Source organism: Natrix helvetica (genome assembly GCF_964273705.1).
Source record: "Natrix helvetica genome assembly, chromosome: 2".
NCBI lineage: Eukaryota > Metazoa > Chordata > Lepidosauria > Squamata > Natricidae > Natrix > Natrix helvetica.
Window position 1 is genome coordinate 268,542,707 of NC_138552.1, and position 25,995 is coordinate 268,568,701.

Sequence of the window (25,995 nt, forward strand, 5' to 3'; positions counted from 1 at the left end):
GCATAAAGAGAGTCCTTCCCTTCTCTCTCTCTCTCTCTCTCTCTCTCTCTCTCTCTCTCTCTCTCTCTGTATAAATTTTTATTTATTTCCAAGATGAAAGGATAGATTCAAGGAAAAAAACTACAACCCAAAAACAGAAATGTGTATGGGAGAGAGCTTGATCTCAAAACTTTGGAAGGAGTTGTGTTCTCTGCAAGTGTAGCAGCAAGTGCTTTGAATGCTCTCCTAGCCTGGGTATGCACAAGACCCTTCCTCTGGAACTATCAGCAAAGCTACACCAACATCACACACAAACAAATATGGAGACACACAGGGAAAGCAAGGGCAGTGACCATGCTGAGCTTCTCATTGGCATTAAGTCCGTCTTACCAGGTAGACCAGAAAGGAAACACAATTAAAAAAAAACTAATTCTACCTTATTGTAAAGCTACATTAACAGAATATTGTAAATCTGAAAGGAAATCTTCTCCTATCTTCAGCTCTACAGCCTTGAAAACGAGGGAGGGCCCTTTTGAAGCCTTTTGCTATATCCACTATGCATCTTTGCTGTCCCCTAAGCAGCGTCTTTTCATCCCATCTCCTAAGCTCTTTCTCACATACCATTACACTGTGCTTTTCAACATTTGAAGGAAGGGAGCTTTTTAGCATCAATTCACAGTGCAAGGCTCCTCTCTGAAATCTTTCTGTTATCTCTTATACTTGGTCCCTCAGTGTTACGTTGATAGAGAAACAAGGCTGGGACTGTAAATGTAATGGTCTGTGAATAACCTGGAGAGAGAGGAGAAAGAAGGGCAGCCCGGACAATGTCCGATCGATGAAATCTGAGTCCAAACTAGAAATGCAATTTGAGAAAACATTTCCAAATTAACCTTCTCTAGTTCTCTAGAATGTAAAGGCAGGGCGTAGGAGGTTACCAGGCTGAACCTGAGGGAAGGGTCAAATGCGTTATCAGTCACGAGTCCCTTCGTGCCCCACAAAAGATCCAAGTCCAGACCATCTTGAATTCCTTTGATTCTTATATACCGCCAAATTGCTTGGACTATTAGTTCCAATTCTTGTAGAGAGCTTAACCTTGCAATAAATCTTTATACTCATTTGAACTGTCTGTATGTCCTGATTTCCCTGAAAATCTTCAGGGACCACTCACACCCTGGTCAGTCCTTTATTCTCCTACTATCTGGAAGGAGATATGGAAGCATAGGCAGCCCCGCACAAACAGGCTGAAGAACTGTTTTTATCTGTGGACTGTCAGACTCCTGAATGAAAAATAACTCTACAACAACATAATACGATTGACTTGTGGGGCCGGTGCGATGTGCAATAAGCTCACATAGTGCAATAGGACTGGGTGTTTGTGAGTAGGATTTTACTGGGTTACGGATTTTTTTGTCTTTCACGGTGAGTTGTATTGTGTTGGGTGTGTGTGCACAAAGGGTGGCTCAGCCAATCTCATTGTAGACATGTTGTACTCTGACAATAAAGGTTTGAATTTGAATTTCCCTGGGACTTGACATAAGGAGGGGGAAAGCACTTTCCAACTTGCATGTTTGATGTTAACCTTTTGAGATAGTTCAGACTAGGAAACAAAAACCATGAAAAATATACTACTTTTATTGTAAGGTTACAATGACAAAAGGAACCTGCCACCCTATTACTCACAATTGGAAACTACTTCGGAAAAAAATGTATACTTTCCCAATGGGAATTTTCTCATCTTTCCTCCCAGTATGAGGATTGAACAATTAATGCATGTAGAAAATCACACCAGACCTCTTGCATGAATTACTTGATTTCTGGCTTCAGATTAAGAAGAGATGGATAATTAAAAATAAAGATCAATTACATACCTGTGGTCCAAGCCTAGGTGGCTTTTTGGGTGGTCCTGTAAACTCAGCTAAGCCATCAATAAAGAGAAACAAAAGAAATTATTATTATTATTATTATATGCTTTATTCATTAAACATGAAACTCAGTCAACTGAACATTCCAAAATGCATCACAAATACCATTGATTGGTGCTAATGATTGACATGGGTTGCTGCCAGCATCCTAGGTATCAACCAAGTACCTTATTAAGATGTACGATGTTCCGAGTAGCACAGGTTTTTTTGCAGTTCTGCTGGTGTTATTGCAGGAAGCTGCAATTTGTTGATGTATCTTTTAAAATTCTTGGACATGGTACCAAGTGCCCCGATGACAAGGGGTATCACTGTTGTTGTTGTTGTTGTTATTATTATTATTATTATTATTATTATTATTATTATTTATTGTCAATAACACCGTAGCAGCAGCCATGAAATGATGAAATATTTCTTTAAAAAGAAAACATCCTCATGTTTTTAATCAATCAGCTAATAGATTATATTTACACAAATATTACACTCTACAACCCATAGGATAGTGCATTTCAAATTTGGCAACTTTAAGATGAGTGGGCTTCAACTGTCAGAATCCCCTAGCTTATATTCCCATATTTTAAAGTTGTCAAATTTGAAAACCACTGGAATAATGGGCAAACATCCTTCATTGTACAGGAGGAGAGGCAAAATACACAGAATCAATGGAAAATAGATTTAAAAAATAGATAACAATAATTTGTGAAGAACAGTCAGCTTGGGGGAGATACTCACTGTAGCTTGTTTCCTTCTCTGGCAGTTTCTGAAAAGAATAAAACAAAACAAATCAATAAACCATTTGACACCTGCAGCAAAATGCTACACAAAGGCTTCAACTTTAGAAGGAAGCTCCAGCTTTCCAAGGATTGAAGTTCTAGTCCACCAAGCAGAGAAATCATTTGGAAGTTTGACGCATCAGAGGGATAGATCACACACTTCTAGGCAGTTGTCTGGACCCTTCTTTTATTATCGTATGGAACTCATTTTGGGGGGCATCAGTAATAAGAGCTTTCCTTTTCCTCCATTGGAGAATAAAGCAAGGGTCACACAAACAACTGCAAAAGTTGGTGTTGGAAAGAAAGAAGGAAGGAAAGTCAAGCAAAGCCCCACAGCTCCCAAAACAGCAGTATAAAGATGATTCAGTAAAGAACTACAATTGTACTGAAGACTCAAGGTCTACCCTCAAAAGAACTGGGGAGTTCTAAGAACTACAGCATTGTTTCTCAATCCTGGGAACTTTTAAGGCAGGAGTGTCCAAGCTTGGGAACTTTAAGACTTGTGAACTTCAACTCCCAGAATTCCCCAGCTAGGCTGGCTGGGGAATTCTGGGAGTTGAAGTCCACAAGTCTTAAACCCAAGTTTGGACAGCCCTGTTTTAAGGATTGCATAGACTTCAATTCCTCAAAATCATACCAACTGAGGAATTCTAGGAGTTGAAGTCCAGGCACTTTTAGAAAAACTGAATAACAGCAAAGGGTGGTTTGGCAGTAAAATATGGAGGGATATAGAGGAGAGTCCATTATTACATGTAACAAGTCTTAGGTGAGATTGTGAACTGTCAATCTAGAAGAAAAAAAATGTAAAAAAAATGAAAAGAAAAGGGTATTTAAAAATAAAGTAAATATAGGCAGTCCTCAACTTGCAACCACCACTGAGCCCAAAATTTATGTTGCTAAGCAAGACAGTTAAGCGGGTTTTGCCCCATTTTGTGATTTTTTTTTGTCACAGTTATTAAGAGAATCACTGCAGCCTGATTGTAAAACCTAATTCTCCAGAAAGTTTAGAGAAAAAGAGAAAAAAACAGACTCCATACTGGTCTGGGATGATTTCTCAAAGCATGGTGCTATTTTTTGACCTGTGAGCTAGCAGAAAAATAAACCAATATAAACTATGCTCTGATCATCCCCAATTTACTATTCTATCCTTGAAAACTACAGTATAGTTAGCCAGTTATCTATCCTTACTGTTCTAATGTGGAACAAGTAAAGGACAGCAGTCAGTAGATTTCCCTGTTTAATTAAATGAATTAATTTAAAGGCTGCCCAACTCCAAACAACTCTAGGTGGCTTAAAAGCGAGAAACAATAAAAATTGAGAAACAGATCATGGGCATCGTGAAAAGAAAACCACACTGAACAATATTTGCGTCCCATTTAAAACAACTTAATTTTGTACCTTCCGCCGTAAATTTGCTTCATTGCACTGTACATTAATTTGCAAATTATTTTTGGCAAATTGGCAAAGATGGCACAAAGTGTACACTTTCACAAACATTTATCCTAAAACCACAATTCTGCATAAAAGAAAGTCTAATATTACTTAATATATTAACAGTTTATTGATATATTTCCAGACCTGCATCCTTATATTAATTATTTATATACTTCCAGACCTGCAACCTTCTCACCAACCTACTGGCCGATAGTGAAAGAAGTAAGACCTGTGAAAAGGTGCACAGTTTTTTTAAAAATTTAGGTGCTCATAGTTTGGGAAAACATACTTCTAAATCAGGGAAATGCAGAGAAGGAGACCCTGCTGCTGAATCAAAATAATAAACATCCTGTGGCTGTTTTGGGGGAAAAGAATTTGTTTGGATATTCTGTTGGGTTTTCTCCCCATGATCATTTTATTCAGTCACTGGCTAATTTCTATGATTGTTTTTCAGACTTTTATCTGGTTTTGAAATTGTCAGCAGAAGAGATAAAGGCTATGAAAGAGTGTAGAGACCAGAGATTGTGCCGTGATGCCAGGGAAGGTGGCCCTTTGAGTAAACTTACTGGGGGATTAGAATTGCTCTTCACAGAAGCCATGGGGTCCTGTGATAGAGAAGAGGGGCAAAATCAATAATAAGAATAATAAGAATAATAAAACCAAGTATTTTGAGTGATGCACTGAGTGAAAAAATAACTTGCCACACAAGCTGGAGCATCTAAATTGGCAAAAATCCAGCTTTCAACCCAAGAGAACTCATTTTAAGAAATGTTAAATTTCAGTTTAAATAAGTAGGGAAACCAAGATTTGCTATTTGGATCACCCCTAGCAGGCTGATCTACAAAAAGGAAAGAAAATGCTCTTAAGTAGTTCCACACTGGCTATTTTAAGCTTCTCCATATGGGCCCTTGGGCTAGTTTTTCAGTATTGTATAACTCTCCCATCCAATCCCCTTTGGTTTCTACCACAAGCAACAAAAGGACCATGTTACGTGAAACAGCCTTCCCTGAATTTAATAAGATAGCTGGAAGGTAATAAATCTTATTATCCCAATGGTTCTGTTCTGCTTCCTTCACTCACTGACCAAAGCTTTTTCTTCCTGCCGAAGCCACTGATAGTCTTCCACCATCTGCTTCTGCTGTTTATCGAGGAGCTGACGCATTTTAGCCCGTTCCATCTCCCACAGTTTCTGGGCTTCTTCCCGGCTACTGGGCCTAAGGAAATCTTCCTCCTTAGAAAAGAAGGAAAAGAATGGAAAGTGAGAGGCTTCCAAATCTCTACTCGGTTACCAGTCCTACAAATTACCTTAGGGATTGGGACACATGTGAGCCAGAATTAAAGGTGATATGATATGATATTGATATGAATTTCAGGGAGGAGTCACCTGAGATAGAAAGATCATTCAGGCTACCATATTTGGGCTGCAACAATGTTGATGACCACTGCATGGTAGCAGATATACAGATCTTTCTGTATCTCTTCACTGCTATCTAGTGGTTATCAATATTTTTGCAGCTGAGGGAAGGAGGGAGGGAGAGAAAGAGAGAGGGGGAGAGAGGGAGGGAGGGAGGGAGAGAGGGAGAGAGAGAGAGAGAGAGAGAGAGAGAGAGAGAGAGGGAGAGGGAGAGAGAGAGAGAGAGAAGCCTAAGGGTATCTCACTGTAGAGAGTTTGGGCCCTCAGAGGGACGAGGGACAACTTACAGTTCTAGATAGCCATTGTTGAATGTTGATGTGAAAGGGGGGGGGGGAGAATTTGCTAAGTAGCTTTTACAGGGACCATAACATGGCTAAGCTTAAGATTGATATGACTTTTGAAGTTTAAGAAAAAAGGGAGAGTTGAGGGGAGTGGGTTTAAAGGATACATTGAAAGTTTAATTAGTCTAAAATCCAAATAAATTCTGGAACCATACCAAAACAAAAATGGAGTACAACCTTTTATGAGCATTCTGTAGCTCTTTTTCCTTTGGCAAAATAAATAGCAGAGCCAATTGGCTTCAACAGTACTTCAATAAATAATTCCAATGTACTTCAAATATGTTTGTCAGCGGAAATTGCTAACAGTAAAGGAGATTAAAAGCGTCTGTCATTCCATTTGCAGAGGAAGGATGTTCCAATGTGCAGCTCTGGATCTATTTAATTGCCGAACCATTTTGCCCTACCAAGAAATCTGAAATGCATTGAGGACAAATCCTCAAATTATGTTCGTTCCTATGTTTGGTCGTATCACTTTTCTTGTTATGGGCACACCCCACTTTTTACTTGTTAAATGAAACCTGGGCTGAAGGTTCTTGGGTTCCTCAAACTTTTTCTAGGGAAGCCTCCAAGAACCACACGAAGGCTTCGGCTGAGAGATAAGTGAAGGGATAGAGATGAAGAAAGGAAAAAGGTTGTACTTGGTTAGCACGAATTCACTCCTCAGGACTCCTCTCGATTTAATATGTTTTTATCATTGTTTCCTGAACAAAGTAAGATCTTGGCTATGTAAGATTTATTATTATAGGGGCCAACATTACAGGCAAAAAAATAACAATTTCAAGTAGTATAACCATTCGTCTCCCTCCCCGCCCCATGTCAACCCTCAATAGGCAATAGAATCTTCTAGAACCTTCCTCAATAGATAGGACTGTAATGAAAGCAGGCTATGCAGGACTAATCGATAAAAAAGACATGTAAGCAAATTAGGCAAGAACATTTGCATAAGCAGTAAAAGAGTAGCACGAAGAACAACAATAGCTATAAAACAAAGCAAGATAAAGTCCTCCTTCTGGAGCATAGCTTCTCACATACAGCTGTGGATTTGTTGCCTGTCCCTCTAAAAGATGTAGGCCTGCTTCCGATTGTATATTTCAACCCCACAAAGGCTTACGTTGTGGTCCATCTCACCCACCTTCATTATTAGAGGTTTTTTTTAAAAAAAAAATATTCTGGCAATTTCTTGCTAGAGAACCTCAGCCAGACTTTGGGTGAATGAATGGAATCACCTAGCAATATGCATGAAAATAGAACCAACTAGTCTCCTGAACTCATATCTAGTCATCCTTTATTGGAGTGAGTCAGGCTGTTTGTTGCCTAGCAATATATATATTAGGAGCTTGGGGAAAGACTGAAACTTTTGTCAATGTGACAAAAGAAACAGGAAAGCTACTTCAGAGTGCTTCATAGGGTTCTCCATTTAAGAGAAAGGGGGGGGGGTGCAGTTTTTTATTTAACAATTGGAGCGTCTTGATGAGGAAAGCATGATAATGACCAAGTCTGTTCTCAGGCTTCCACATCTATCTGTGCTTGAATGCTTGAATGCTAAAAGAAAGTCTACATGCACCTTATTTATGTATTGATTGTATGAATATTTGCTGTTTTTTCAAGAGGGCTTACATAGGAGAGTATCTCCCAAACAATGACCCTATGAAGTACACTGGGCTGAGAAGAACTTAAACTTGTGTTGCCCTGCCCAAACCCAACACTTCACCTCTACACTATACTGATGCCCAATGCGTCTGACAACTTTCATATGGCATCTGGGAACTGAAAAATTGAAAACCCACCAACAGCAAATGGAGATTCATTCTACTCAAGTTCAGCGTATGAAAACTCAAGCTGTGTTTTTGTCATCTTAGTCACAAAATTCAGTTCATAACCCAATCTCGGAATTAATTACTATTTTTTAAATTCAGGAATGGATATGCACATCTATATCTATGGTTACACATTGGTGTAGAGTTGTGCATGTTAAAATAACTCAACTGAGGGACATGTTGTTAGGTCTTAGAGCTTCAGAACTTGACCCTGAGGGATTAAATGTGAAAAATGCAGTGCTTAAGAGAAAACCAGCAGACCAGGGTCTGAAACTGAGCAATATTTAGGGCCATTCCTCATGATGTTGGCTTGATTTCATCTTTAATCCATAAAGGCAGTTTAAAACTCCCCTTAGTTTTCCTGGTATTAATGGATTTCCCCTTTAAGCAGTTGATTATTGATAGTGGTAGAATGGTTGCATTGGTGAACTTGGGAAGAGGAACAGATGGTTAAATCCATCCATCTACTCATCTGCCTTCCACCATATTGAGCTGAATGTTCAGTGGATGTTTTTCATCTTGGCTAGTGATATGTGCGTGGAAAGGAAAGTCAACATGCTCTGTCCGCTGTAAGCAACAGCAACATCATTTGCCACAACTGTGTGTGTAAATTTTATTAATTATTCTGGGCAGCTTTGGGAGGAAGAGCAGTCTCAACTGAAATATCCTCATAGAAACAAATGCTCCCATTGGAGCTGTGAGTGCGCCAATTAAGCCATAAAACATTTCATCTAATTTAGCCTTGAGATTTAATTTTTGAGAGTATTGGCGGTGATGTGAGATAAAACTTGAATTCAAGTAATTTGACCTATCTTCAGAAAATGAGACAACCCAGGATGTCATTAGCACTGTATTGTAATCTTAATTTACAATAACTCTGTAAAGTAGATCAGTTAGATGGGGAGCCCAAGGCTAGGAGGGAGAGGACTAAGGAAAGTCTTCTTGAAGTTGAGTGGTCTTCAGAAATCTAATATATAAATCTAAATCTAAATAAATCAGGTGTGTGTGAGATTCTAAAGTGAAACCTTGCCATCTCCCACTGAGCCAAGATCCAAGCTCTTTTGGATGGTAATTAAGGTACTGGTCAGAATGGTGAGACCTATCTCCCAGAATGGGTCCATCTTCAGCCACAGAAATTAACTTAGTCACTCTCAGTCCTATTTACTTCACAATATTGTTGCTGTGAGCAGAAATAGAATGGGGACTGCTACCCATATCACGTTAAGCTTCTGGAGTGAAAGACAGGTTATAAATCTAATAAATAGAATAATTGGGAAACATCTTCTCAGTTCATCAATAAAAAACCCGTATTTTCTGTTATTCCAGTTCCTTTTCATTACTGTGCTGACATTGGTCATCAATTTTATCAGGTTGAAAATTACTAAGTTGAAGCGAACTCTCTTGAAAATTTATTGAAGGAAATATAAAACGTATAGTGTATGGGAGATTGCAATTCTTGTAGTCTCACAACAACCTACTAAGGTCAGCCAAGGCTTTCCACTCACTCACTCACTCACTCACTCACTCACTCACTCACATCAATGTCTCTCGCGCCCCCCCCCCACTGCCTTTGTAGCCTTGAAGGCGCCATCTTGCATCTGTTTTCAGGCTGAATCTCAGGCCAGCTGGCCAGCTTTGTCTTACCCTCATGCTGTGGCGCTTGAAGACATTGTGTCTGTTGAGAGGTGGGGTATGCAGAGAGTTGACAGGTGATGGGTACTCGATGGGGCTGGTGAGCGTTGGTGAGCTGGCACACAGACCCTCGGGCACCTGAAAAGGTGGAAGGAAAAGGCAGCGGGCACAAAACAATAGACACAGCATAAGCAGTAGGCACATAAACTGAGCAGAGAAAGCACTCCAGAAACACGTATATAAGACATTGTTCCATATTTTAGCAAGCAATACTAGATATTTTTGCCAGAGAAGCTTTTTAAGATTTTTAGAACAGATTTTAGAACCCACACTAAGAAGCACCAGAAATTATCAGTCTGGTGCCTTTATTTTACTTCAGAAAAAGGAAGTCACCTTAAAGTTTTAATTTGCCATCAGTTCCTCTCAATTGTGAAAGCCTCTTTTAAAACTTCACATACTGTATATTGACATTTTAAATGTTTAAAACTGAGATTCCCAAGTACAGGACAGTGTGTTTTGTTAATTGAAAAATATGTGCCATCCTTTTATAGTGAAAATAAAACATCAAAATATCAGCAAAAATACCAGCAGGTAAGGATGTCCATGTTTAAAAATCTCTTCACACACACACACACAAAAACCCATGGGCAAAATTAATAGACCAAATTATATAAGGTAAAGGTAAAGTTTCCTCTGTCCAGTTATGTCCGACTCTAGGGGGTGATGTTGATATCTGTTTCCTAGCCGAGGGAGTCCAAAGATACTTTCACTGTTACCTTACCACAGAAGTGGTACCTATTTATCTACTTGAATTTGCATGCTTTCAACTATAAACACACAAATAAATAAACAGATGGGTGGGTGGGGGTCATTACAGAAATGGAAATGGGGATATGAATGAAATAAATTATCTTTAAAATTGGCATAAGTAGCCCATAGGGTGCAATGCAGGACAAGAATAATACAAGAATACAACATCCTGATTAGATTTTTTACAAGTGCATCTTAAGCAAAGTGATATATTTGCAGAAACGCAAGCTCTCCTTTCAAAAGTAAATGTCAGGTAAACAAGCCAAATGCAATACAATAAAGTGGTAAGATCAGTCAACGTGGTGAACTTTTCAATTAAATTAAAACTGAGATGTAATTGCAGGTGAAGATTTTGAAAGTTTATATGCAAACACAGAAGGATCACATTGATTACTTGGTTTAGAAATGCAGAGAGTTACAAGACCATGCTTTTATTTTGAAATGATGCTCTCATGCTGGTAGGTGAAAAAAAGTTAAGACGGTGGCTACGATCATGTGATTAAAGCCCAACCCCTTTTGATAAACATGCATCACATACATAGAAAGGGCCCTAACCCTAAACCTTGCCTGCCCCATTGTCAAAGTTTTACGGAGGACCTACACATAATTGTCTCTCTTATATGCTTTCCCTCCTCCAGGTGCACTTCAGCAAAACTTTTAAGCAAAGAGGACAGAATAAATGAATGGTATTTTTTAATCAGGGGAGGCCATCCCTCTGGAATCACCTCTGGAGGAAAACATCAAGCAGCTACTGCATATCCAACAGGGAATGGGAATGAGGGAAGGAAAGTGGTGCTTATCAACAACTCAGAAGAAATGAAGAAACATAAGCCAAGAAAAAGCCAATTGCAAAAGAGATGCTTTAGTTCTGAAAAGCATGAATAGAACAAAAGTAGCGTTCAGAAACCTCTTGGATCTTACCTGGAACTGCAGTTTGGGGGCCAGTAAATTGGTCTGAGGAGGTGGTTTGTACTTTGGTCTGCTGGGCTGAGAGGAATAAGAAAAACAACTACATAGCAAGGCTGCTAACAGAGGAGGATTGACTCACATATCTGGAAATAATTGCTATATTTACCTATTTCAATATCTTAACTTTTTAAATAGCAAATCTATAAATATTTGCAAATATGCACAAACCTACGCTTCATGCACACTGCAGAAATATATAGAATAGAAGGAGCTGGAAGGGACCCTGGAGGTCTTCTGGTCCAGCCCCCTACTCAAGCAGGCTAACCTATACCATTTCAGATAAGTGACTGTCTAGACCAGGGGTGTCAAACTCAAGGCCCAGGTTGCAGGAGGCCGTGGCAGCCAAAAACGGAGCTCGGGAGCCCGTTTTCATTGGCAGAGCATTTGGGCCTCCATAGGCACTCCTGACACAAGTGATGTCGAGCTGGCCACACCCACCCTGGCCCCTGGAGGTCAAACACAACCCTGATGCAGCCCTCAATGAAATTGAGTTTGAAACCCCTGGCCTAGACTCTTAGAAATATCCAGTGATGGAGCGCCCACAATTTCTGGAGTGTAACACTTAGTACAACATCTCCAATAAATCAATGAAACAAAAAAGAACCACTCCCAATAATAATATTTATTATGTTTTAAACTCTTAATGAAAACCAGTTTGTGTAGTGCGTAAGGCATCAGGCTAGAAACCAGGAGCTTTTGCGTTCTAGTCCTGCCTTAGGCACAAAACCAGCTGTGTGATCTTGGCCAGTCACATTCTCCTAGCCCTAGAATGTAGGCAATGGCAAATCACTTCCAAAATCTTGCCGAGAAAACTACAGGGATTAGTCCATGCAGTTGTAGGAATAAGACATATCTGAAGGCTTAATTTTTTTTTTAAAACAGGCATGATGAATTAAGAATTAAGGTGTTAGTTATGTTAATCACATAATTTTATTACAATGGCCATCCCAGATGGTCAAAGAAAAAGAGGAAATAAAAGAAATGGAGTTAGGATTTTATTCCTGCAGAAATTTCAACCGACTGTCTTCTATTGACATTGAGAAATGTTTTTCATCATAATGCAGCTCAAATATACCTTCCGATGAAGTTTATGTTGTTTATAATGTATTGAATGCAGAACTATTGGCTTTCATTCCTAAACCTTTGCAATGTCCAAATGTTTCTTTCCTCTTGTTTTGTCACCATGACAATATTTGAGAGAATAATAACATGTGGACAATGGCTTTCTGACTATCAGAATCAGGAGCTTTTAGCCAAACAGCCTCCCACCCACCACACGTATGTCTAAGTTAGTGTCCTTTTATTGTCTTCATCTTCTTATGAAATGTAGTCAGCAAACATGACATTTTCACAATTTTTACTGGATGACACAGAGAATGTAACTTACTTTATTATCAGTCATGAGTTTTGTTTTGCCTTTCCAATTATTCTGCTGTATATAACAACAGCGAAAATATTTTTAAAATATTGCCTGGGAGGACAGATCATGATGCTCAGACGCTGAAAATAAAATTATTCAGAACTCAAGAGTTGGTGGTGGATTAGTAACTGGTGTAATTGGGGGTATATTCTCTGCAAACGTTAATTTTGAATTGGTGACATTTTAAGAAGTATGGATTTTTATTCATTTTGTATTGAACTGATTGTGGCTGATAATCAACAAAAAAGCCTGAAGATCAGCTCAGGAGTGAAATATATATTACCGTTGCTTTTTTAAAAGGGTGAATCCCGAGGAATCACAGAAATGGCACCTACAGTGCAGTGGCGGGATTCAAATATTTTTACTACCGGTTCTATGGGTGTGGCTTGGTAGGTGTGGCATGGCTTTATGGGCATGGCAGGGGACGGATACTGTAAAATCTCCATTCCCACCACACTCCAGGGGAAGGATAGAGCAAAATCCCCATTCTGAGGACAAAACCTGTATGATTCTTCCCAAAACCAATGGTGGGTGCCAGATCTTTTTCACATCCAAGCTAAAAAAAATATGTCCATATCTGCAGAACATTTCCAGCAAAATCTCACCTTTGGAGGGGGCTCTTGGAAAGAGGTAGGCTCCATAATTTTGGGGGGGCGACGGCGATTATTCTTCTCTTGTTCCCGTGCAATCTCCTTCTCCATCTGGTAAATGTCACTGAAATTCAGAAACGGGAAAAAGAAGAGCACCATTTAGCTTATCCGTGAGCTCCATCTGCTGCCTATAGAGAGTGATCTGTAGCTTTTCTTTCTTTCTCTCTGTGGTTTGTAAATATTTTACAAGACCGTACCATTTAATTTATGCAAAGGGATAGAGCACCTTTTTTGGGGGGGTCTATCAATCATGCTAGCTGGGACTGAAGGGATACTGAATCCAACATAATTGTCCTCCTGCTCCGTCTCCCTGCAGCATTTAAGATTCAATGAATTGAAATCTCACAAATTATTGGCTGATTGGAGTTTTTGTTACTGTGTGAATGGCTTTGCATGTAAAACTTATTTGAAAAGGAAACCAGAGTACATTTTCCCCTATAAAAAAAATTCTGAAGATTTGCTTATATAACCTATTCAGGTGGCAGAACATTCTTTTTTTTTTTTGTACAATTTTTTTGGGGAAGACAAGGCTCACTCACCTTAAACTACAGACCAATTCTTTGAATTTGGGCCTGTCATTGGGGTCATAATCCCAACAGCGGGTCATCAGAGCATAAAGGATAGGTGGACAGGCATCTGGCTTGGGAAGACGGTCTCCTTTCTCCAGCACCCCAATGACATCTTTGTTCTCCAACCAGAAGAAAGGCTGTTTGCCATAGCTAAGGATCTCCCACATGCAAACAGCTGTGCACAAAAGGAAATGTTTTAGAAACTGGATTGCATATACAGCTTGGGATAAACTGGCAGTGCCTGCTGGTAGAGTCCATTTTTCAACCACCAATTTAGAGGGTGGATTTGGATATTTAAACAATGCCACTTGTTTCTAAAGAGGTTTGGGAAAGGTGACAGGGCTTGAATATTAAAGAATTTCTTGTTGGCATGCAGGTACAGATAGGCTCTTCATCTGAAGGATGTAGACATGGCTGTTACTGTCCAATCTTCTACTCACCAAACATCCAAACGTCACTGGCAGAGGTGAAACGGCGAAAGTTGATTGACTCTGGAGCCATCCACTTGATGGGTAGGCGAGTCACTGATGCTGAATTGTAGGAAGAAGAAATTAGGGTGAAATGTATTAACTTTATAGCTAGATACATTTTCTCAGTTTTCTGAACCAGAAAGAATTTCCAGACAGGCAAACCATTCATTTCTCAAACCTTACAACACAAGTTTAAATACATCCAAATTGGCTTTATGTGGTCCTTGGTGCTCTCTGAGCTTGATTGTGTTCTCACACAAGTTTCATTAGCCAACTAGGTAACACTATCAGTGACCTAAATTGTTTTTTATCCTTTTCTGATCATGTTGGAGTTTACAGCATCTCAAACATGGGCACATCTATATTTTTTCCAGGGTAAAACTTACAGAAATTAGCCAGTGTTCACTGTTGCTGCCTTCAAGCTGGTCAATGGCTGAATGTCCTTTGTGCCCAACCCAAAGTCCTGCCACCGTTCATATGATTTAATAGATGTAAAGATTTCTCTGAAACTACAAAACTCCCTTCATTTCCTAGAACTTTCCCATCTCACTGGATCTACATGAGTCATACTTCATGTAGTAAAATAATAGAATTGGACATTTAATCCATCAAGCCCAACCCCCTATTTTCTGCAGGGATCTGTAGGAAATCATTTCTGACACATGGCTGTCAGATGGATCCTTTTTGAGAGGATTCTTAAGAAGATCAGTTGTAGACTGTTCATGAATATCCCAGGTTAACTAAGATAGCAGTAAGCTTTATACAGTAGCCCTCTTGAATATCTAGGTCTGGCAAAGGGTTTATGACAATTCGCCACAGCCAATTCACCATGACCAACTCGCCACAGCCAACTTGCCATTGGACATTTTGCCATGGCCAACTTGCCATGGGAAAAGAATTACACTAATTTCAAAGAAATAGTGGAATAAAATCATTAGAGAAAGCCTGATGAAGGAGGGACAAAATGAACTAGGGTTGACAAAAATTAAAATATTTTTAAACTACAGTATTTTAAATAATTAAATTGATTTGTTGAATTGTCCTATGGCAAGTTGGACATGGTGAGTTATCCCACAGTAAGTTGGCCATGAGTTGGCTGCAGCGAGTTGTTCCATTCTGGCTGGGGCAAAACAGCAAGCTTTTAGGTATTGCAGTATGCCTGCATTACAGAAATTACTCTGAGCTGTGGTTCGAGTTCTATAATAACTCACTCTGGCCAACTTGCCATAGGAAAACTCACTGCAGAACAATTTGCCATGGCCAACTTGTCATGGGACAATTCGCTGTGGGACAAGAGTTATAGTACTATTGAAGAAATAGTGGAATAGAATCATTAAAGAAAGGATGCCAAAGGATGCCAAAGGATGCCAATGAAATGTGAATTATGTGACCTCCATATCCAAATTTATAAATATATAAAACTTCCAAATCAGATGCTGTCTTTTATCTAATCAACAGGCTATTGATATGTTTTGGGGGGTTATTTCCAACCCTGCTTTCTCCCATAGGTATATCTGGAAATGCTGAGGACTGAACCTAAAACATATTTCATGAAGGTTATATTCCAATGCACTTATACAAGAGCCATTATGCCCAAGATTTTTACTGCTTCTCTTTATGTCTACTGCCAGTGAATTGTGAGGATGAGAAGATGCATTGACAGAAAAAAAGACCAGAAATAGGGATTCTTCAGCTCCAAATACTTGTTATTCTCAGTTTCTGTGTCAGAGAGTGAGCTTTCAACTACTCAATAGTCATTGTTGGGCTATCCACCTTCTCCCACTCACATGCAAATTGGCTCAGATACATATAACTGTAGATGGTCTCCCCCACCCCCCTTCTCTCTGGTGTCTAAGAGTAAACAAGATTTTCACAGTGGAGTTTAATTGAGCAGAGAGAAGAAACAAAAGAGGAGGAGGAAGAAGAGGAAAGGTGGGAGGAAAACAGACTCTGCCTTATTGCCTTTTTCCAGATTGCTGTTGTTTCTTGAACAATGCTGCTCCTGCACATTGTGTGTGAATGGCCCATTGCTTGCTGTTGATCTAGCTAAAGTAGCCTCTGGGAATACATAGGGAAGCTAGGTCCCAAGAATCTAATGACTGGATGAATAGGGGCAGGACAAGAGTTTGACAGAGAAGGCCAAGTGGGAGAGTCTTGTTTTGTTTGATGCTTTTGCCATCAGAAGAACATATAAGTGGAGGAAAATTGCTCAGTGATTTACAAGGAATGTGCCAAATTTGTTTTTCATCTTGTAAACAACAGGAACTATATATATATATATAGGTCTAAGTGCTAGTGCTTCATAGGGTTTTTACAGCCCTCTCTAAGTGGTTTACAGAGTCAGTCACTTGCCCCCAACAATCTGAGTCCTCATTTTACCCACCTGGGAAGGCTGGAAGGCTGAGACAACCTTGAGCCTGGTGAGATTTGAACTGCCAAATTGCAGGCAGCTAGCAGACAGCAGAAGTAGCCTGCAGTACCCTTCATTAGCATTCCAAATAATCCCAAAATATTGGAACTTCCTGGCTATAGTTAGGGGTATAACTGCCTTACAGGGTCAAAGCACTGACCTATTTATAGGTAACCGCATAATATTTGTGGAGAAAAGAGTTGTGTTTAGCCTTTGAGTGTCACGCCAGTAGCAATGAAGAGATAAGGCTGGGATAGAAGAGCAATTTATTTTAAATTTATTATAATTTATGTATATATAACGTAATTATTTCTTATGCATTTAACAATTTTCTACTTCACCTCATTAAAAATTAAATTTGCAGTAATTCTGCAGGGCTTCCAAAAGCTTTTGGGATTGCCTGTTGCCCTGGACAACATTGTCTCTTCTTACTAGTAGTAATTCCTCAAGATCTTAATCAAATCTTTATGATGGTCATAGACCAGTATAAGAGATACTTCCATACTTTTTTCCAGCTCAGCTACCCCAGAGCTTGGCCAGTGGAGATGCAGAAGAGAGAGACACACACTTGAGTTCTTCTATATATTCTACCGAGAAGCTAATAGTGCGTGTGCAATAACAGCCAAATAAAAATATTTTAATGCATATAATATAAAGTTTACCCTCAAAGTTTGGGTTTTTCCCAGCTCCTTTCCATTACCTTTGTAATATTCGTCATCCTCAATGTATCTGGAAAGTCCAAAATCTCCTAATTTGACACACTCAGGCAAAGCTACCAGCACATTACGGACAGCAATGTCCCTGCAGACAATAAAATGAGCTAGTTATTCTCTTCTGTGAAGATTTGAACAGCTGCAGAACAAAATACATGAATAACAGGAAATATGAGCAAAAACATGAGTTCAGGAGATTCTAAGTCAATGATCATTGATCTGGCCATATTTTCATTTTTTTGCACCGCAGGGTAACATAGATCCATAAAAGTGATAGGCTTAGTATTTCAGTATGTCAGTGCTCAATGGTTCTCTCATAATCAGGAGACCAGTGAAATAGCAGGAGAAACTAACAGCAAATGAATCCTTACTTGTTTCACCCCTGACTGCCATCACAACTGCTGAAAATGGGGTGGGTTTATGTGTGTGTGTGGAGAATGTTGCTTGGAGGTAGCAATAGCAATAGCACTTAGACTTATATACCACTTTACAGTGCTTTACAGCTTTCTCTAAGTGGTTTACAGAGTCAGCATATTTCCCCCAATAATCTGGGTCCTCATTTTACCGAGCTCGGAAGGATGGAAGGCCAAGTCAACCTTGAGCCTGGTGAGATTTGAACTGCCAAATTGCAGTCAGCAGGCAGTCAGCAGAAGTAGCCTGCAGTACTGCACTCTAACCACTGCACCACCAAGGCAAGTACTATAGGGATCATGAGGTCCCACACTGACCTTAAAACATGTCCCAAAAGTATCCTACCAACTATTGAACATGATCCTATGACTTCTCTCAACAGAGATGACTAAGGAAGTCTCCTACTTACTTAGATTCACTGATTCTTATGAATGTAAGATTCATAATAAGGATTCACTGCTCCTTATTAATTTTGAAATTCACTTTTGTGCATTTGCTTGGGAATTCTTCAAATATTATTTCTAATTTACCCCTGGTTCTTACAAAACAAACATTGTGAAAAGATCGGATTGGATGCCTTTCAGCATTGACTTGGCTATAATGCTAATTTATTAGGCTTTTAAAATGACACGGAATTGCCCGAGAACCTCAATTTTCAGCACTTTCTGGTGGTGCCACATGAGCTTAACTTGAAGCTCTTTTGTAAAAGGTCAGACTATACTGCAATGTGTGATATTCTAGCTCTATTTGCAATAGGCTTCTGCTCCATCTGGCACATAGCATTCCATTCCAATTCTAATGGAGAACAATTAAGGAGCATCCCTTCCTCCAAAGGCCAATTCTCAGTCACTCCATATGTTCCTCAAACATTTTCAACACCAAAAAGCCAACTGCCATGTCCTTGTGCATTCTATAAGGGCGGAGAATCTATTCTTGATGATTGTAAAGAGCAATGATGGGCAACCTATGGCTTGTGAGCCTACATGAAACTCCAGCACCTTATTTGCAGCACTCAGAGTCCTCACAGGATGGGTAAGACAGAGTTCTTGAGACCTTTTTTGTGTTTTAAGAGTCTGGAATAAGATAAAGGTGGCAAACCAGATCTCTTAAACCTTTTAAGAAGTTAAGTTATTCACTGAATCCTTTACCACACCTGATGAAACCAAGTAATGGCACTTTCCCCCCCCCCCCCCAGTTTGGGGAGAGGGGATTAAAAAAGTGAAATGGGTCCCTTAAGACTGCGTGGTTTATGCCTCCACTTCTGCCACTAAATTTCCCTCTTCAAAAAGAATTCCAGAATTGCAGTTCCTTCCTCACTAATCTTTAGGCACCACAGAAAGACAGTGGTAAAAAGTTGCCCATTCTGGCTTAGAAGCTACATTATAGAGGAAGCCGGATTCCATTTAGCCCTGGATGTAGTGAGTTGGTGCAAGAATATGCACAGAGAAAACTCTGTCTGAGTATGTATATATCTTTACATGCCATTTATTATTTTACATTAAAATAAAAAGCCCTTGTACCTGTGCACACAGTTGATAGCCTCCAGGTAAGCCATGGCTTTGCAAATCTGCAAGGTATACAGGATAAGGGTCTGCACCTTCAGGTTGGCCTTGTTCTGCTCCAGGTAGTGTCCCAACTGAAAAGGGAAGATGAAAAATCTGGATAAAAATCTAGTTAGAATTTAGAATAACAGAGTTGGAAGGGACCTTGGAGATCTTCTAGTCCAACCCCCTGCCTAGGCAGGAAACCCTACACCACTTCAGACAAATGGTTATCCAACATCTTGTAACTTCCAGTGTTGGAGCATTTATAACTTCTGGAGGCAAGCTGTTCCACTGATTGATTGTTCTAACTGTCAGGAAATTTCTCCTTAGATCAAAGTTGCTTCTCTCCTTGATTAGTTTCCACCCATTGCTTCTTGTTCTACCCTCAGGTGCTTTGGAAAATAGCCTGACTCCCTCTTCTTTGTGGCAACCCCTGAGATATTGGAACACTGCTATCATGTCTCCCCTAGTCCTTCTTTCTATTAAACTAGACATACTAAGTTCCTGCAACCGTTCTTCATATGTTTTAGCCTCCAGTCCCCTAATCATCTTTGTTGCTCTTCTCTGCACTCTTTCTAGAGTCTCCACATCTTTTCTACATCGTGGTGACCAAAACTGAATGCAGTATTCCAAGTGTGGCCTTACCAAGGCATTATAAAGTGGTATTAACACTTCACGTGATCTTGATTCTATCCCTCTGTTTATGCAGCCTAGAACTGTGTTGGCTTTTTCTAAAACTTTCTTTCCAAGGAAGCTCAGACTCAAGAGGTTCTTTCCATTTTCTTGCTTCTTTGCTTCATTAGTTTTTTTTTTTTAAGATTCAACTTCCCAACTCCCATTGCTTTGAGTACCATCAACTCACCTCTCCATAAGGATAGAGTTCCATAACAATCCATGTTGGTTCCTCCTCCGTGATACCAATCAGTTTCACAATGTGGGGATGGTCCATCTTTTTCATGAGCACTGTAGGTACATTGGAGTTAATCTTGACACACGGCCCATTTTCATTTTCAGCCCTGATTTCAGAGATCCTCCCAGAACATATCTTATTCTTAAGAGATGTGCTAGCTTCAGTTTACCTCCCCAGCATGATTAATGCTCTCCTCCCTTCTATCCAATTAAAAATTATTTTGGAATCCTTCGTTTCACATTAACGGTCATTGCCAAGCTTCTTTCCTTTCCTTCTATTTGTTGAAGTTGCTATAATCAATCAATTCAATTAATAGCATTTTTATGATGCCTGGTAATATTATTCTCTTATTTAATTTGAAAAGCCTATTTTCACTGATTTAAAAGTCAAGGGCACTTATCCAGTTAAGCAATTACTTGAAAATATAACTGTTCTACAGTGCTTCACTTGATGCAATAGAACAGACCTTAGGAAAGCAGAGGATGGAATATGACAATTACAAAGTGAAGAGAGCCCAGCAAAGCTCGGCAAGTTCAGGAAACAAGAACTGCTAAATTTCTGAAAAGCTTCTTATTACCAGTAGGGTGTTGTAACAGAATCTTGAGAGCCTGTCAAAGCAGTTGTCCAGCTCAACTTATGCCTAGCATAATTAAGGAATAACTCTTTCTTGTATCTTCCCCCTCTTCTGGACTTGGGAATCTTTTCTATAACTGCTTTGTTTTCTCTTGTAACTGTTGTGCTGCCTCCTCTGCTTTTTTTTTTTTTTTGCAAGCTGTAGAATTGCAGGTTTGGTGCATACTGCTTGTTGCTTTGACAGGCAAGTACACTGAACCTAAGATAAACTCATTCCTCACTAGACATTTAATTTGGAGACCGCATGGGGAAGAGAGCAACATTTTTAAATATGGCAACTCTAAAAGCTCATCCTGAGAAAATTTGAAGAAATCACATCCAGAGAAGCTGCCTCTTCCCGCAGCTACTGCCAATGCACCATTCAGTCCCTGCTGTTGTGGCACTGCACCAGATGTGGGAGGAAATGGCATGTTAGTTCATGTGTTCACAGAAAGAGGGAGTCTACGTACTTGCTTCACTCATGAACTTCTCCTTGTTCTCGGCAGTGCAATCTTTCTTGCAGGTTTTCACGGCAACACTAACCCGCTCTCCACTCTGAAAGAAGAGGGTGATCCCAATATTAAAAAGGGAAGGCAGAAGGAAAAGAAGAAGAAGAAGAAGAAGGGGAGGAGGCGGAGGAGGAAGAGGAAGAGAAAGAAGAGGAAGAAGAATAGGAGGAGGCAGAGGAGGAAGAGGAAGAGGAGGAAGAGGAAGAAGAAGGAGGAGGAGGAGGAGGAGGAGGAAGGGAGGAGGCGGAGGAAGAGGAAGAGGAAAAAGAGGAAGAAGAGGAGGAGGAAGAAGAAGAAGAACAACAGCAGCAGCCGCAGCAGCAGGTCTGCTTAACTTCAGCTCTTTTGGACAAATCACAAAAAGCTGGAGTTCATGTATGTCAATCTTTTCCATAGGGACTAGTGCCTCTATTGGCTTTTTAAAACTGTAGAAATAGCTCTGGGGTCACACCAAAAATCCAAAACCCAAAGGAAACCAACAAGCAGAATATTCCCACCTACTTTCAAATTTTCATGGTCCTACATCACAACTAAACAATGTGCATGTTTCCCATGTAGTTTGGCACCAGGGATGGGTTTCTCTCAGTCTTAAGGTCTTTCCAATGTTCAAATAACAAAATAGGCATATAAATGTATGTCCGTCTAAATGTCTCTCTATCAACAAGCATTGATGACACGTTTCCCTTGATTGTTTTTCATTAAGAAGTTGAATGTACTCTCTTCTTTGGAAAGTGATCTCTCATACTTCTTCTTGTGCCATTTATGATTCATGCAACACCTCTCCATTCTAGTCCACAGACCAAAGGCAGTCGAGTAAACTGCTCTTCACAAAAGTTGGGCTAGAATTGTCATAAAGCCAGCTGGACCCTGGCACATAATGGAATTGCAGCCCAGCACATTTGATGCTTATCTGGTTAGGGAAGACTAGGATAAAGTCCTACTGCTCCAGACTCACCTCATTGAGGAAGACACCTTCATAGACTTCTCCAAAGAAACCTTCTCCCAGGATCCTGCCCAGGGAAACGTCTTCTCGAGAAATCACAAATTGTTGGGCTGTGCAAGGAATAGAATGGCAAGACATATCGACTTGTCAGTTGTGAACAACAACAACAACATGTAACTCCTTAACAACACACCATAATTTAGAAAGGAAGAAAGACTATCATTTTTCAGGCTGGCCATGTTTTGATCCAACTATAACTTACAGGCAAGAGGAGAGTGACATTCTGCAGTGATTGCAGTAATGAAAATACATTCATGTCTCATCTGTCCATAAAGAGTGGTCTTCAACAGGTTCGGGAGCTCAGCAGAAATTTGGGAATGTAGCATTGGCTACAAATTTTCATAGTTGCTTTTAGAAGTGTGACTCCCCCCCCCCAACTGATATTAAGAGACAATATTTACCACAAAGATATAGAATTCATCATTTAAGAAGGCATCCACCTCCCCTCCACCCAGGATTGGACTCAAATCTACCACTATGAATCTTTTTCCAACATTCAAATTAGGAAAATTAAGGAAAATGAATCAAGGTTGATGTGATGGAAGGTAGTCGGGGTTCCCAGGAGGAAGGGAATAGATTCCAGAGAAGCAAGACTCAACTCAGTTCAGACAGCTTGTGGGAGAGAAAGAGGTTGAAGATGGCTTCTTTCTAATAATAAATGCATTATGGGGGTGATGCAGAGGTGATATTCTGCCAGTTTTCCCTGGTTCAGGTGAACCGGTAGAGGCAGTGGCAGGCTCCGCCCACCCACCCAGATGTCATCACGGATGCTCTGTGCCTGCGAAGTGCCCCACGCGTGCTCCCAATTCTGAACCAGTAATGAAGTTAGTTCTCTTAGACTGTACAGTTTTAGATTACGTACCATTTCATCATAAGTTTTTTGAATAAAAAAAATGTCCACTATTTTGTGAAAAAAAATACTGAACATAATGTGAAAAAAGCGGTCTGTCCGCTCAAACCAGTCATGGGATAATGGGGTTAGTGTGTTTAAATGCTCATGTTTAAATTCTAAAACTTGTAATGATGTTATTCCTTTGTTTGAAGCACCTATTTTGTAAAAAAAAACACCTTTCTTTTACATTGGTACATCAAATCATTCTGGGTACCATTCAGGCATGAAATCCTCTTATTTTTGCTACTGGTTCAGAACTGGAAGCGTTTGTGTGTGACCGCTTCGCTCAAGTGCGGCACTTTTGCACATGCACAGAACATCTGTGATGACATCTGGGCAGATGGGCGGAGCCTACTGCCACCACCATTACCGGTTCGCCCGAACTGGGGCGAACTAGCAGAATACCATCTCTGGTACCATTTCCACATAATAATTCAGCTACGTAATCCCTTCTATATATCAATCCAGTCTAAAAGTACAGTTGAAGAAGCCCTAACCCTACATGATTTTAGAAAAGGGGACCAAGGTCTGAACAAACCTCCAGATTTGGGTCTGGATGCTTCATCTGGAATCTCAGCATAAATGTCAGAATCTGGAATAAAACATGATCTGTTACTTCAGTATAAATAACCCTTCCCACAAAGATATCCCATGATCTTGTTCATAAAAATATAACATGGAATGCTCCCAGAGGATTTTACTGTGTTCTCGAACTTAGCTTTTCTTGCACAGAAAAAAATAAAAAATAAACACAAGGAAGGGAAAGAAGGAATTTCCAAATGATCTTTTATGACCAGCATTAAAAGCTAGTGACTTAGATGAACTAAACCTGGCTGGAGAAAGAAGCTGGTATTTCTTAAATTTTCACCATCCTTTCAGGACAGTTGAATAATTTATGTTAGATACTACTTGTGTGGATAGAATATTCAATTTTCTATTTCATTTTTGACTTTCATCAGAGAAGCATGGCATGATTTTGTATGTTTCAGAAATCTATTTGATTAGAAATGATAGGACAACAAAAATAATTATACCTCAGCCTACTCTCAGGTAAACTCCATCATTCCATGACTTCTGTTAAAAATGGCAATGCCAGAGATTAAAACAGATCAAAACTCCCTGGTACGCAGTTCATATACCTGAGGTCATCCATTCTCATTGATCTGATAGTGGTGAGGTAAAATTCAACTTACCTCCGCTGAAGCTCTCCCTCAGTGTGGATCTCTTTTCTTCTATATGCCTGTGGCAGAAAGATAATCAGGAACAGAACTGGATTTCCTCGTTTCCTTTTACTGAGATTTGATTTGTTCAAAGAAAAGTGAAATTCAAAAATTTTAGCAAGGGGTTCTCTGCCTGGTTGCTGGGTGGGCATGGCCTAGTCGGCCACCTGCACCATGGTGGGAGGTAGGACATTTTTGCCCTTTCCGGGCTCTGGAGCCTTTCCTCAAGCCTCCGGAGAGGGCGAAAAGGCCTCCCCAGGCTCTGGAGGCCCTCTGGAGGCCAGAAACAGGACCTTTTCCTGCCTTCCCAAACTTCCGGTAGGCATGTTTTTCGCCCTCCCCGAGCCTCCGTGCACGCCCTGCACTTACCTTCATCCAAAACAGGCTGCGTGGGGACTCCTGGGAGGGCTGGGGTGAGCTGGGCCAGCCAGGAGTGGGATTTGGGGGTTCTCCGAACTGCACAGAATCCTAGCTAGAGATTTTCCCAAACCCCTGCGAAGCCCCAGCAGTCCACCCCTGGTGAGCATTAAGTATTCTATAAATATAATCAACCAATATGAAGGCACTTCTTCCACTAATGATGAAGGGCTTCACTTGTTTATGGGCTCTCCATTTAGGATAATGTTTGGGCACCTAAGAGAGGGATGGAGAGCCAGTTTGGTATAATAGTTAAGGCACTAAGCTAAGACCATGAATTCTAGTCCTGTCTTAGGCAGAGCTGGGTGACCTGGGTTAATCACTCTTTTTTAGACATAAAAAGAAGGCAGGGGCAATCCACATCTGAACACCTGGCTGGAAAAATTGCAGGGATTAGTCCAGGCAGTTGCCAAGAGTCAAGAAGGAGAAATGTCAGGCCTGGAAGCCATCTTTTGCATTGGGCCACACTTAATGCTGTGGGAAAATGGGAGGGGGGATTATATGGAGTATGGGAGATATATAGTCTAAATAACGTTCTTTCTCAGAGAGTCAAGGACATCTTGCCCTGCACCTGGAGTGGTGTGACTGGGAGGCATCTCCAGTTGGGATGGGGTCTTATTGGACCATGTGACGGATATGTGGGTGCTGGGCAGGGATTTGAACTATCATTTGGGTGGGGAAAACCTGGTAGCTTTCAGATTCAGTTTTTCCCAGATGTGCCAATATGACATCTCTAATCAAATGGAACTTTGAGAAAACTTAAGCCTCGGCGTCTTCTTTTGTTAGAGGTGTTACTTGGAACCCTGACGAGCAGAAGAAGGGGCAGTGGCAGCTAGGGAACATCAAAATGCATGAAAAGTTCTGACAGATCAGATCACTGGCAATCTATAATAATTCAGCGTCTTCTCTCCTACACTGCTGTCAAATCCCATTAGAAAGCATATGAGTGGAACAGTGAACCTACTGTTGATATCCCAGCGATGTCTATAGTACAATTCTATTTTGTTATCAGCTTTCATAATGATTGATAGGTGTTCTCTCCATCAACTTGGTCAACATTTTTCTGTGTATGTGGAACACACGCTATTCTACCTATAACATTTCCAGAGAGCAATAGTTCTGCTGAATAAAGTAGAGCTCAGGGAGCCCTGAGGTAA

General features: G+C 40.2%; 1 protein-coding gene across 7 annotated transcripts in view; it reads right to left on the reverse strand.

The window, feature by feature from the left end:
* Nucleotides 1-25,995, reverse strand: part of PTK2B (protein tyrosine kinase 2 beta) — a 115,248-nt gene that overhangs the window by 4,019 nt on the left and 85,234 nt on the right. For 3 of the 7 annotated variants that reach the window (XM_081944297.1, XM_081944296.1, XM_081944295.1), the window contains exons 13-28: nucleotides 24,395-24,441; nucleotides 23,740-23,793; nucleotides 22,262-22,359; nucleotides 21,268-21,352; nucleotides 20,138-20,238; nucleotides 19,252-19,367; nucleotides 17,308-17,408; nucleotides 14,168-14,257; nucleotides 13,698-13,902; nucleotides 13,114-13,222; nucleotides 11,041-11,106; nucleotides 9,322-9,447; nucleotides 5,190-5,336; nucleotides 4,672-4,710; nucleotides 2,631-2,658; nucleotides 1,848-1,903 (exon numbers count right to left, since the gene is read on the reverse strand). In XM_081944297.1, the coding sequence (XP_081800423.1) occupies nucleotides 1,848-1,903; nucleotides 2,631-2,658; nucleotides 4,672-4,710; nucleotides 5,190-5,336; nucleotides 9,322-9,447; nucleotides 11,041-11,106; nucleotides 13,114-13,222; nucleotides 13,698-13,902; nucleotides 14,168-14,257; nucleotides 17,308-17,408; nucleotides 19,252-19,367; nucleotides 20,138-20,238; nucleotides 21,268-21,352; nucleotides 22,262-22,359; nucleotides 23,740-23,793; nucleotides 24,395-24,441 (1,468 nt within the window). The remainder of the gene's footprint in view (nucleotides 1-1,847; nucleotides 1,904-2,630; nucleotides 2,659-4,671; nucleotides 4,711-5,189; nucleotides 5,337-9,321; nucleotides 9,448-11,040; nucleotides 11,107-13,113; nucleotides 13,223-13,697; nucleotides 13,903-14,167; nucleotides 14,258-17,307; nucleotides 17,409-19,251; nucleotides 19,368-20,137; nucleotides 20,239-21,267; nucleotides 21,353-22,261; nucleotides 22,360-23,739; nucleotides 23,794-24,394; nucleotides 24,442-25,995) is intronic. The other 4 variants (XM_081944298.1, XM_081944301.1, XM_081944300.1 and 1 more) reach the window with 4 other exon arrangements.